This window comes from Camelus ferus, chromosome 23 (assembly GCF_009834535.1).
Source record: "Camelus ferus isolate YT-003-E chromosome 23, BCGSAC_Cfer_1.0, whole genome shotgun sequence".
NCBI classification, from domain to species: Eukaryota; Metazoa; Chordata; class Mammalia; order Artiodactyla; family Camelidae; genus Camelus; species Camelus ferus.
Window position 1 is genome coordinate 501,018 of NC_045718.1, and position 12,799 is coordinate 513,816.

At 36.2% G+C, this 12,799-nt stretch overlaps 1 protein-coding gene across 2 annotated transcripts in view; it reads left to right on the forward strand.

Moving 5' to 3' along the window:
* Positions 1-12,260, forward strand: part of EPRS1 (glutamyl-prolyl-tRNA synthetase 1) — a 56,115-nt gene extending 43,855 nt beyond the window's left edge. For both annotated transcript variants that reach the window (XM_032466746.1, XM_006188153.3), the window contains 11 exons: positions 108-317; positions 694-766; positions 1,492-1,571; positions 1,796-1,897; positions 2,622-2,777; positions 3,253-3,450; positions 4,027-4,200; positions 6,664-6,824; positions 7,712-7,790; positions 11,730-11,794; positions 11,901-12,260. In XM_032466746.1, the coding sequence (XP_032322637.1) occupies positions 108-317; positions 694-766; positions 1,492-1,571; positions 1,796-1,897; positions 2,622-2,777; positions 3,253-3,450; positions 4,027-4,200; positions 6,664-6,824; positions 7,712-7,790; positions 11,730-11,794; positions 11,901-12,051 (1,449 nt within the window). In that variant the 3' untranslated portion in view covers positions 12,052-12,260. The remainder of the gene's footprint in view (positions 1-107; positions 318-693; positions 767-1,491; positions 1,572-1,795; positions 1,898-2,621; positions 2,778-3,252; positions 3,451-4,026; positions 4,201-6,663; positions 6,825-7,711; positions 7,791-11,729; positions 11,795-11,900) is intronic.
* The last annotated feature ends 539 nt before the right edge of the window (positions 12,261-12,799 follow it).

Genomic DNA, 12,799 nt, shown 5'->3' on the forward strand with positions numbered 1-12,799 from the left:
CAGTGGAAGCCTCTGGATTTGAAGCTTGGTTATCATATTCTTGGCACTTACGCTATCGTTTTGGTTCAACCTAGGCTTCATAGAGACTATGTTTTCCTTTTAAAAAGGTCATCACAAAGTCAGAAATGATTGAGTACTATGATGTAAGCGGCTGCTATATTCTTCGTCCCTGGGCATATTCCATTTGGGAATCCATCAAGGACTTTTTTGATGCTGAGATTAAGAAACTTGGCATTGAAAACTGCTATTTCCCCATGTTTGTGTCTCAAGGCGCATTAGAGAAAGAGAAGACTCATATTGCCGACTTTGCCCCTGAGGTAAGTTAGCCTGCTTTATTTTTGCAGTTTTCTCTCATAAACTCAGAAGTGTATTTTCAGTTTGCACTTGAATAGTAATTTAAAAGGCAAATTACAACAGCTAACTTAGAGAAATGTAAAGCCATTAAAAAAAATTGTTTCTTTTGTCAGGGCAAGTTACGATTCTTTTTATTACATTAATTTAACTGGCTCTCACTTTTTAGTAAACATTTATAAGGACAACAAGTACCTACCTATTTTTCACAGTGAACAGCAGCAACCATTTTAACTTGTATTAAATGATACAGAAAAAATTGAAATAGAGATTTGCCTACATCTGTCCTGTTTCCCTAAAGTGTTGTTAAAAAATGTATGAGAAATGATTTTATCTTCCTAGGTTGCTTGGGTGACAAGATCTGGCAAAACAGAGTTGGCAGAACCAATTGCTGTTCGTCCTACCAGTGAAACAGGTGAGGCTGGGCCTTGGCGCATGGGAGGAAGCTCGTGGAACATTAGAGACAGCTTCTAGAGTTGTCTCACCTTTTATTTTGTGATACTTATAATCCTTGTTGATGACATAAAGTTTAGTGAATGTTGATAAAGATGAATGCAGATATAAGTGGTGTTGACTTTTATTCTCTGTACCGTATTGATTGTGGAGCTCTTTAATCGTTAGGATAAAGGTGGTTTTTTTTTTTAACTCTTGGCATCATTTTTAATTTCATGCTATAGTTTTTCAGAACTTTCCAAGGAGTTTTATTCTTGCAATAGTTTCTGTCTTGGACTTGATTATAAAATTGCAAACACTAATGTTCTATACCATATTTACTTACAAATTATTCATTTTGATGTTACATTTAGATTCCTGTAGGGTTTTTATAGGTTTCTAAGTGATTTCATTTTCATCGTGTATTATTCTTCCAATGGCATAGTTAGGAAAGTAGAAACAGCTATTGTTATCTCCATTTTGCAGGTAAGAAAATCTCTGAAGGGTTAGGTGATTTTCCTGAAATTACACATAGAAAGTAGGAGTATCTCTTGGAAATTTTAGGAGTACCTTGTTGGAAATACCATTCACAGGCACAACCACAACATTTTAATTCCTATTAATTATGTTGCCAGTTTAACCAGCCTTTGAGGAAGAGTAAAACCTTCAGTGACTAACCCTGCCTGTGTTTTCACTGTGTCTTTTCAGTAATGTATCCTGCATATGCGAAATGGGTGCAGTCCCACAGAGACCTGCCCATCAGGCTCAACCAGTGGTGCAACGTGGTGGTAGGTGCACGCCTCTTCTCATAGTCTTCCATTATTCTTCTTACTCATTTTAAAAAAAAAACACATTTTTTTCTGTATTTTTATATTCAGAGGTTTGAGAGTATGGAAGCAGTTTTGAAGTATTTTGGATCACAGTTAGATTTCTGATTACTTACCACGTAAAGTTGTTACTGAAAATTGAAAAGCCCTTGCTAACGATCAAATTGTGTTCCTGCCTCTTCCAGCGCTGGGAGTTCAAGCATCCTCAGCCTTTCCTGCGCACTCGTGAATTCCTTTGGCAGGAGGGACACAGTGCGTTTGCTACGTTTGAAGAAGCAGCAGAAGAGGTATAAAAATTGTCTTCCATATTAAGTATGTTCTAATTCTTTGTCCAGGCTGTGCTTTTTTTTTTTTTTTTTTCTCTCCCCAGCCATAAGTATTGCAGTGCTGTCTGTTTATATAATAGTCATTTAGGAAACAAGTAAGCTGAAGTTCAGTCTGATCTCAAAATGACATTGAAAGGTAATTTCCTGGTATAAATTATTTTGTTCCTTAAAATGTTATGTGTCACCTGTTAAAAAACAATTCAAATGTACACGGACTTAAGAAATTGCTTGTTGAAATTTTATTAGAAAATGAGCTGTTGTATCATGTGACTTATTCCTTAATAAAGTTGAAGAAAAAATTTTTTAAAGAAAAAAAAACTTCTAAATTTTCAGATGAAAATAGTTTTGGACTTCAGTGTAAAGAAGGAATTGTAATCCCATGGGTGAAATTAATTATTCCTCGTGAGATTTTCACCCTGCTTACTGTGTATCTTTCATGAGCACTTATTTCTCTTATATTCTAAATTTATGTACATTTAGAAAAATTATTCAGCTTCTTTGCACACTGCTTTGTTGACTGTCTTTCTTAAGGAATTCATACTGACTGACCTTTTTATAAAAAAAGATTTTTGTTGTTTTTAGTGTTTTTCCCGCCATAGTTTTAAGCAGTGCAGTTTAATAGATCGATAATAAATAAATATATACCATAAATTGGGACACTTTTACATTTAAAGTGTTGTTACAGGTTTTGCAGATCCTTGACTTATATGCTCAGGTATATGAAGAACTCCTGGCAATTCCTGTTGTGAAGGGAAGAAAGACTGAAAAGGAGAAGTTTGCGGGAGGAGACTACACAACGACCGTAGAAGCGTTTATATCTGCTAGTGGGAGAGCTATCCAGGTACCAGACCGCTGCGCGGGGCTCCTAGGGGACCGTACATGTAGCCCGTGGGCAGATCTGACAGGGTTCTTCTGTCATCAGACAAGTAGCCTCTTAAAAAACCAGCACTTCATGTGCTTTCTCGGCCATATTGTAATTTCAGGCCAATCTGTCTCATCCCTGTGAGTCTCTAAGGTCAGTTAAGTCAAGGTTTGTATCCTGAATTATTAAATATTAAAGCATGGATTTTTTTTAACTTTTGTAGTTAAAGTTACTCCTGTATAAGGGGCTGCTCACAACAGTACACTACTGTAATATTTTTGGACTAATTTTAGTCTCTGTTGTACCAGTTATGCTTAAAAAACTTACTTAATGTAAAAAAATCAGGGATGATAAATGGGTGTCGTGCCATTTTTAAGGCTTGCGATCTTTTAGTAATCATATTCAGAAGCATAATAGGTCGTTAAAATTAAAGTGAGTGTTTCTCTGTTTTTAGGGAGCAACATCACATCACTTAGGGCAGAATTTTTCTAAAATGTTTGAAATCATTTTTGAAGATCCAAAGACACCAGGAGAGAAGCAATTTGCATATCAGAACTCCTGGGGCCTGACAACTCGAACTATTGGTGTTATGACCATGGTTCATGGGGACAACATGGGCTTAATATTACCACCCCGTGTAGCCTGTGTTCAGGTAAGGAAAATACTTCTGTTTATCATTTCTTTTATAAAATCTAAGTCATAACTAGTAAAGAAAATTTAGAAGTGGGATTTTCTAAATGTCATTCAGGTAGATTTTGCTGATACAGAATCAGTGTAGGAAACAGTCTAGACCTCAGTGTTGTGTAGCTATGTGTATTATTTGGGTTACTGTTTCTTACCTAGTTTTAATTTGAATTAAAAGTAAATTTTAATTAAGTTTTTGAAATCTAAAATACAAGTAAATTTTAATTAAAAGTTAATTTTTTTACCTACTTTATAAAACTTTTAGAAATTATTTTTTGAAATGATTTATAATAGGTTAAATGAAAAACACAAGTGCATTTATCATGAACCAACAACATGCAGGTAATTGCTAGATACCTATTAGATTAGAAATCACACAGATTGATTTGTGTTAAGACTTACAGTCACTGGTAGGTTTTGGATACCTGGATACCATGGTATATCTCGATACCACGTGGGTGATATGACTTCATTACTTCTGTATGCTGATTTTTTTTTAAATATAAATTTAAGTATAAATTTGTGATACTGTGCTGGATTCTAGGTGGTGGTTATTCCTTGTGGCATTACAAATGCACTTTCTGAGGAAGACAGAGATGCTCTTATTGCAAAATGCAATGATTATCGAAGGCGGTTACTCAGCGTTAATATTCGAGTTAAAGTTGATTTGCGAGATAACTACTCACCAGGTTGGAAGTTCAATCACTGGGAGCTCAAGGTAAGTTCTTCAGTTGTGTATTTTACTCCCACACTCCCAGTTTGGATTTAGATTTTGTTTCTGCAGGTATATACTTTTATAAAATATAAGGCTGTTTCATTACTTGTCTCTATTTTGATAGTTAAGTGTTCTTTTCATCTTCACTTAAACTAAGTGTTGAACACAGACACTGTTCAAAGCATAGTAATATTAGGATCTAAAGTTTATATATTTGCTAAATTCAAAATCATTTTGTGGAAGCTTATTTTTTTTTTTTAAATGATCTTGAAGACCTTGTTTATGGTTAATAAACCCCGTGGTTGTTACTAACACGTTTATGTCAGGAGTTCATAAAATAAATAAGTTATTTAAGCAGTAAGACTATCAGAATTATGGTGCATGGGCGTCACCTTGCTGTCATTGTAACAGCTAATCAGAGATTAATTTCATACTTGGTTTTTCATACCACATTGTTTCACAGCAGCTTGTTGATTTTTATTTTGTGTATTTAAAGCTGGTCTAAATTCTGGCTTAGTGTTTTTAATATAACTTTTATTTATTACACATAGTCAGTATAAGATCTATAGTCTTAATTCCTTTTCTCAGACTTTGGGATCTTTTTTTCTTATGATGAAAACAGTGAATCTTACTAGAACTAGCAGTTAGGAGTCGAATTTATAAAATCACATTATAGGAAATGGATGAGAAGATGTAGTGAGACTACAGCTTCAAGCTTTCAAACGTGGAAGCTCAGCAGCAGTGGCATATTCAGTATCAATGTATGTCAGGTTCCTAACGTTTTTACTTACTTAGAAGTAGCGGTTGCGCAATTCCAGTAATAGTTTGTCTAAACCCATTTGTACCTGCTTGAGGTACCAAAGAGAAACTTACTCCTTGCTACTAGGTGGGTGGAAAGGGGGGAAAGGCTGTTCATACTTTCTCCTATGTCCCTCCTCTTCCCCTTCCTCCTTCATCTCACTCCTCCTCCGAGGACTGACTTGACTTTGCTCTGTCGCTCTTCTTTTCCTTACCCTGGTGAACCCGTACTCTGTGGGGGAGGCGCCTTAGTAAGAGTTGACTCTGCTACAGCTTCCTAATCTTCAGAACTTAGGAAAGAAAACAAAGCACCCAAGTTCTAAAACTAAAGGACACTTAAGAAAGAGAGTTCCCTAGCTAGTGAAAAGGACTGATCATACATTTAATGCCAAGAGTACCTGAGGGAAGAAAACATTTGGGAAGATCTAGATTCATGTTTATTCAATAGTGACTAACTTTGTGATCTCCTTTCCCAGTACAGGGTGCAGTCCTGTTGTATTGTGTCACCAGGTCTTTTAAGTCTCCTTTTATCAAGAGTAGTTCCTCAGCCTTTCTTTGTAATTCATGACAGTGACATTTTTGTAAATAAAGATCGGTAATTTTATAAAATATTCTTCAGTTTTGATGAATTTACTCATTAAGGTTTGCCTTCTCCAGTAACTTTCCTTTTCTCTTCCAGCTGAGGATAATCTCCCACTTCTGATGCTCTGCACTGATTTTTATTATTTGTATGCATGCCCTATTCACCCTGCAAAACATGATGCTTCCTGAGGACAGGATCTACTTCTTACTCATCTTTTAGATCTCATTGCACTTAACACTGTTTCCTACACATGCACACATTGGATGAATAAAGGAAGACAAAATAATGTAATAGTATATAGCATTTTATTCCAGAGTGTTCATTATTTTATAAAATAAGTCTTCTCCAGGGATAAATCATTTTTTTCTAGAGTAACACTTAAAATTTTTCTTTTGGCTTTGTTCACAAGGATTGAATATCCACAGGGTTCAAACTTGTATGTGGCCCGTGAGCTCCTTTGTAAAAACTACCTGTGGAGGAGGGTACTGGGGAGGGGTTCTCAACATGCAGCTGCAGGACCAGCATTCTCAGCATCACTTGAGAACTTGTTAGAAATATGTGTTCTCAGGCCCCATCCCTGTACCTCCTGCAATAAGACACTCAGTGGGTGGACCCCAGCAGTCTGTGCTTTGACAAACCCTTCACTATCTGGTGTTTAAGGCAGAGCCACAGAGCTAGGGCTTCCCAACCAAAGGACCCCACGTGCCGTGAATGAGTCAAGGATGTGCCGGGGGCCTTAGGGTGGCTCTGGCTCTGAGAGGCCTTCTGTGTTTCCCCCCGTGTGCCATCCCAGTGTGATCTTGTACGTGTGCTGTCATGTGAGGAAAGTAAGGAACACTCATCTACACAGCTACCCTCGTGTTTCCCCATTAAGCTCGCTCTTAGCTCAGAACCACTCAGAAGGTACTGTTTTTCCTTTGGTTGATGCCTTCTTACTGGGATAGGTTTCTGTAGTATCTCAGGAATATTACCTACTTTTTAAAATCATTGGCTTGTCTTTGTTCTTTGGATTTTCATGATTAGATAAAGCCATGGAATGTCTGTGTATTCAGCTGGAGACACGCATGGCTTTTTGTGTTTTTTAGGGAGTTCCCATCAGACTTGAAGTTGGGCCTCGTGATATGAAGAGCTGTCAGTTTGTAGCTGTCAGACGAGATACTGGAGAAAAGCTCACAGTTGCTGAAAATGAAGCTGAGACTAAACTGCGTGCCGTTTTGGAAGACATCCATGTGACCCTCTTTACACGGTCCGTTTCTCAGGCTTGTTTGTGTCTCTCATCTTCAGGTCCTGCTCAGCCCTTGAGATCGGTACCAAGGAATCCTTTCATTGCCCCAGTGGGAAGGAATCTTTCCCTCCAAACTCCCATGGTTCTTAGTTCTCCTTTCTCTTTGTGTTTTTTGACTTGTGTTATGATTGGTTTTTTGTGTGTGCTTTCTGCTCCTTACTAGGTTTTCAGTGGTGGATTGTCTGTCCTGTGGACTAATTTGGATTAATTTGAGATCCAGGTTTTATGATATATAATATTTGAGGGGCAAAGGCATTGATTCTCACCTATTGGATACACATTAGCAGCACCTGGGGAGCTTTAAAAAATACCAGTGCTTGGGACCCTCCCCAGAGATGTTAATTTGATGTAGAGTGGGCCTGGATCCTAGAGTATTAAAAGCTCCCCAGTCTTATAAAAGACTAATGCACTATGGAAATAAATTGAATAGTGTATACGTATGTGTTTTTCCTTTCCTAAATGTTTTCATGCCTTTGTGTTTGAGTCTCACAGTTTGATATGGTAGTTAGACGAGTATTTTTCCAGTTTTGTAGAAGGGAAAACTAAGACCAGAGAGGTTTAAAAATAACCCAGACTCTCATAGGTAGTAAGTGGTAAAGCCAGATTTAGAATGTTGGTCAGTGGAGATTTAATGGCAGCAAAGTGATTATTACCTGCGTGCACTTGGCAGATTCTTTAATGTTCACAATAATGCAGGAATGGACTGAGATGTAGTGAATGTCACTGCTAGTGACAAAGCTGAGATTCATATTGAGTTCTATTTTTTCATTAAGTTATGCTGTGTTTTAAAAACTTTTCACATTATTAATAAAAAAAATATGTATTCTTTTCTAATTATTGCTTGATAGGGCTTCTGAAGACCTTAAGACTCATATGGTTGTGGCTAATACAATGGAAGACTTCCAGAAGGAGCTCGATTCTGGGAAGGTAAGAGACTTCTGAAAAGTTTTGACTATAAACATATTTCAGTAAATGGTATTTTAAGGCTAATTGAGTTTATGCATGATGTTAATCTTTTTTTAAAAGCCAGTCACACAAAAGGATCATATGTTATTCAGCATTACATACTCTCATTTTCCACTGGCTTTCCTGAAGCACTGCAACATTAAATCATTTTTGAATGACACTGTGAACGGATTATGTAAAAGCTGTTTCTCCCGCTCATTACGCTGGCTCACCAAAATTCATTCTCTGTGACGCCTAGTATTTTCATTATTGAAAAATTTCATTTTGTTTTCTCAGTTTGATGTAAGTTCCTAAAGTAAGCATTGTTCTAGTTTTAGAAATGTGATGTGCAGATTCCTAAAATAAGGCAGTCCCATTTCAAGTCTCTGCGCCTATATACTTACCCAGATCTTAAACAGCTGAACTTTCTTAATAATAAGTGAAAGTATCACTCATTTCTAAGCCTGTTTTTGAGAATGAGTGGGTACTTATGGCTCCTTAAACTACACAGGCTTGCCTAATGGCTCTTTAAGAATTTATCAACTTTGTGTTGTGTGTATGCAGGTGTTCACAGCTGAAACCTAATTTTCATAAAGGAGAGGTCTTGATTTACAAAATTATTAATTACTGGAATGAATCCCTTAGGAACATTAGTATCCTGGTGTACACATTTGATTATATAGCCAGTCCTGTGCCCTCAAGTTATAAATGAGAAAAACCATGGACCAAGGTCTAATAATAAATTACCCTAAGCCATACAGAAGCAGACCTGGGATTAGAATTTAGCTCTCGCTTCTGATTCAGCTTAATGCGCTTCCTTCTGGTTTTGTGTTTTTTTGTTTTTTGTTTTCTTAAATTCATGCTGAGAGTGTAAGACAACATTTTAGTTGGTTGTGGTCAGTCTCCTAACATGTCTCTTTTTACATGAGGTGGAAAATGTTAATCTCTTTGGCTCTCACTTTACTAATCTGTAAAATGAGTGAAAAATAGTATCAAAATCCCCTTCAGATCCGTAATTCTTCAATATTTAGCCTTCAGTTATTCTTGGTTTCCATAATTTGTCGTGTGACTTCAAACTATTTCTGTTTCTTCTAGCATTCTGGCTAGAGAATGGATAGTCATCTGATGCCATGTGTATTTTTTCTCTCATTCCCTTTCATTGTGATTTATTTTTTATAATTTTTTGTGTCATTAAGTATTGAATTTTATAACTTCTTTTATTATAGACATATGGTAGTCACTTTGCAGTACAGTCTATTAAAAACATTGCATAAGAGTTAATAAATCAATAGGGTGCCTATCAGTTAATTCATTACTTTCAAAGAAATCTCAGTAGATACTAGTGGAATCATATCTTTCATTCTAATATTAGATAAGCTAAGCTGCTAGAGAGATTTCAACATGTATCCTAAAGCAGAATACAGCAGTTTAGTTGTGTGTTCAAAGATCACAGAGACCAAAGCAAGTTTTGTTATCTTGTGTTCAGTCATCAGTTTCATCCCCCATCTTACCTCATGTTGACTGACCATCAAGCAACCTTTGAGGCTATGGTAAATAAAATTGGATTTACTGGGAGGTGGGAGGGAGAAAGGGATCTTTGGAACTTCAGTGTAGGTGAGAGTTTGCTTTTCTACTCTTCCCTGTTGGTATAAATATATGAAAAAAGAAATTTTATATCTGATTTGCAGGACTTGATTTTAGTAAATTTTTCCAAGGGGATGATCTTAATTAAATGAAAAATAAATATTATTTACATGTAACATACTTTTGACTGTTGACATACATTACTAATCTATTGATCACTATAATTTTTGAGTATTAATATTTCTCATGATTAAAATTTTCTGCAGAGTTTAAGGTATTATTTATTGCAAAAGATTGTGTTTTGGGGGGTGGGGAGTATAGTTTAGTGGCAGAGCACCTGCTTGGTGTGCTTGACGTCCTGGGTTCAATCCCCAGTGCCTCAGTTAAAGGGAAAAAAAGGTTGTGTCTTTTTAAAACATAGATGTAGAAATAATAAGAAATAAAAAGATAAAAACCTTTCTATGGCTGAATAAATAGTCTAATGCATACTGTCCTTTTATATTAATGAATTACATGCATAAATAATAAGAAATTTCAGGTCTTATATAAACTTCACTTTGAGGCTGTAAAGAATTAAAACTTTTTTTTTAATATAATATTATCATTTATGAGTTCAGATACATTTAATAACAGCTTTAGTTGAATTTGTTCACATACTCATACCATTTAAAATTTTAAAAATCATTATCTTAGAAATCCCTTCTCAAGACTTAGTGATTTTTTTTCTTACAGAAAAAGACTACTTAACTGTAAAATGTGTTAAGTTATTAAAAATAGCTTTAAGTGTTATGAGTTAACAAAAGTAGAATTTCTAAGAAACCAAATTTAAATTCATTATTCAAAAACATTCTTTGGTAGTTGTCTTAATATTTTTATCATTGCATAATTAGAGACTGATTCATTCTGTCTTCTGTAATGTATTTTAAAAAATACTTTTATGGATGTACGGTTTTTTCATTCATTTTTGTTTGTATAAATGCTAATGATTTACCAAGTTTCAATACAGGGAAGTAACTGTTATTTCAGCTCTTGTATCTCTAGGTTCGTTTTTGCTTCAGTTTTCATCACACAATTTCTATACTTAAATTTCGTATTAACATATATCCAATAATTATTAGTTTTACATTGTTTGTAACATTTAATTAAATTATTTATATATTAAAATAATTCTGTAATTATCAATTTAACATATATTTTAAAACCTATATTAGAACATTTCAGAATACTTATTATTATCATCTCTTCCACCTTCCCTTCACCCCCACCCACCATGCCTAGAAGTTTATCACCTCTTTATTGTCTTAAGGCACATCACCAAAATAGCAGTTTATCAGATTTGGGAATTAGGCTAAATCACATAAGAGACATAGGTAACTAAACCCTTCCTCATCCTGCAGTGATGTTCTCCTGTTGAATGACTCAGTTTTTGGTAATTTCCTAATCTATTTACTTTCACTTTACTTCTTAGACAAGCTTTTTGAAACATGTTTAACCAAATTCCAATTGCATGGAAGGGTTTCCAGGAGGTACTGGCTTTGAGCGTGGAAGGTGTGGCTGGGACTGGCTGATCACAAGTTAATGAGGAAGCTGGGTAACCTTCTGGCTGCTTTTAAAGTAGCATTTCGAATGTGTGGGGCATTACCCACACGTTTGCCCTCTCTGCGCTCCACTAACGAACTTTTTACGGGACTAATGCGTAATTATTGCTGCAGACAAGCCTCATTTTGATGCAGACTTATGAAAAACTGAGGATTTACAACTGAGAGAAATCTTAATTCTTGTCTAGTCCAACATCCACATTTTTCAAAAGAAAACTCAGGGCTAGAGATTTTCAGATAGGCAGTGAATTTCAAATTTAGGATGAAATCCCAGGTCTCTTGATTCTGCCCATTATTCTATACGGTCTATGAAAGAAAATTTGGGAGGTTTAACCACAGTTTAAAACTCAGTTTACTACTTGTCATCTCCCCTCTATCCTCCTGATAACCACCTAGCCAGGTAGAGCAGGCAGTAGTCTGGATTTGCAGCGGGGGATTTGAGATTCACCCTTTGTTCCTTCTCTTAGCACTGTGTTGTAGCCAGCTTTTTTGGACATTTAAGTGTATTGCAAAGATATCTTTGTTGGGTTATATGATGTGTGGGTTTTGGACAGCAGAACAACATTCTTTCCTATCTCAGGCACCTCTGAGCAAAGTTCCTGGCAGGTGTGCAAAGGTATCATGGCTAGAAGAAGGCTGAGAGACCTATCCTTTTTGCCTGTAGGTTTAATAGAGAACTCAAATGTCCCTTTTATGGAATAGGAGGAGTTGTAAATACTGAAAATTTTTTTCTTACTAGATCGCTCAGATTCCATTCTGTGGGGAAATTGACTGTGAAGACTGGATCAAAAAGACCACCGCCAGGTAAGATAATTACACTTAACAGATGAAACCTGTGCAGTCGTGCAGTGGGAAAGAATAGGAATATACAGCTTACATGAATGGAATTCTTCTTTGTTTCTAATTTCAGGGATCAAGACCTTGAACCTGGTGCCCCATCGATGGGAGCGAAGAGCCTTTGCATCCCCTTCAAACCACTATGTGAGCTGCAGCCTGGAGCCAAGTGCGTCTGCGGCAAGAACCCTGCCAAGTTCTACACCTTGTTTGGTCGTAGTTACTAAGGCATGAAACAAACACCATCTCCAACCCTACTCACTTTTTAAAATATTGGTAGTAGTATCTTCCCAGATATAGACAGTTTTATGATTTTTTAAAATAAAAGTTCAAAAAGGAGCTCACATAAGACAGACACCTATTCTTATGCCTAAATTAACAGTGGAAAAAAGTCTTTTCTGTAAAAATAACCCCCGTAATAAATATCATGAACTAATATTGTTTCATGTATTCATTTGTTTCTGAAATCCCTGAATTCTGTGCTACAGGAAAATTCCTATGAAGAGATGAAAATAACTGTTCTTGATCTCAGTATCCCTCACATTTCAGACCTTGAACCACCAATTTCCTGCTTCTTAAATGTTGGAGGACTTCTTTTCTTTAATTCCTACTAAATCTAAAATTGCCCTAAATCTTTCTTTTTAAAAAGCAAAACAAAATCACAAATGTACCAAAAAAAAAAAAAAAAAAAGGTTTCTTTTGAGCTCCTCTCCCCCTCTGGTTCCTACTAGTTACCATGAGTTCTTCAAAAACCCAGGCATGATTTCTTTAAGAGCGGTCAGCCCTCCTCACTTCTTACTTTGCGCTTTTCCTCCCCCTACTTCTGCCCCCACCTCCCACAACGCTGTTCTCACAGAGGTCGCTGCCACCCCTTCTGACCAAAGCTAACATCTTAGTTTCCTGTCGTACCGTGTCCCTCTGTTGCAGGCCTGCTGCTGTGTGACATTTCTTTTTACTCATTTCACTCCTGCTACT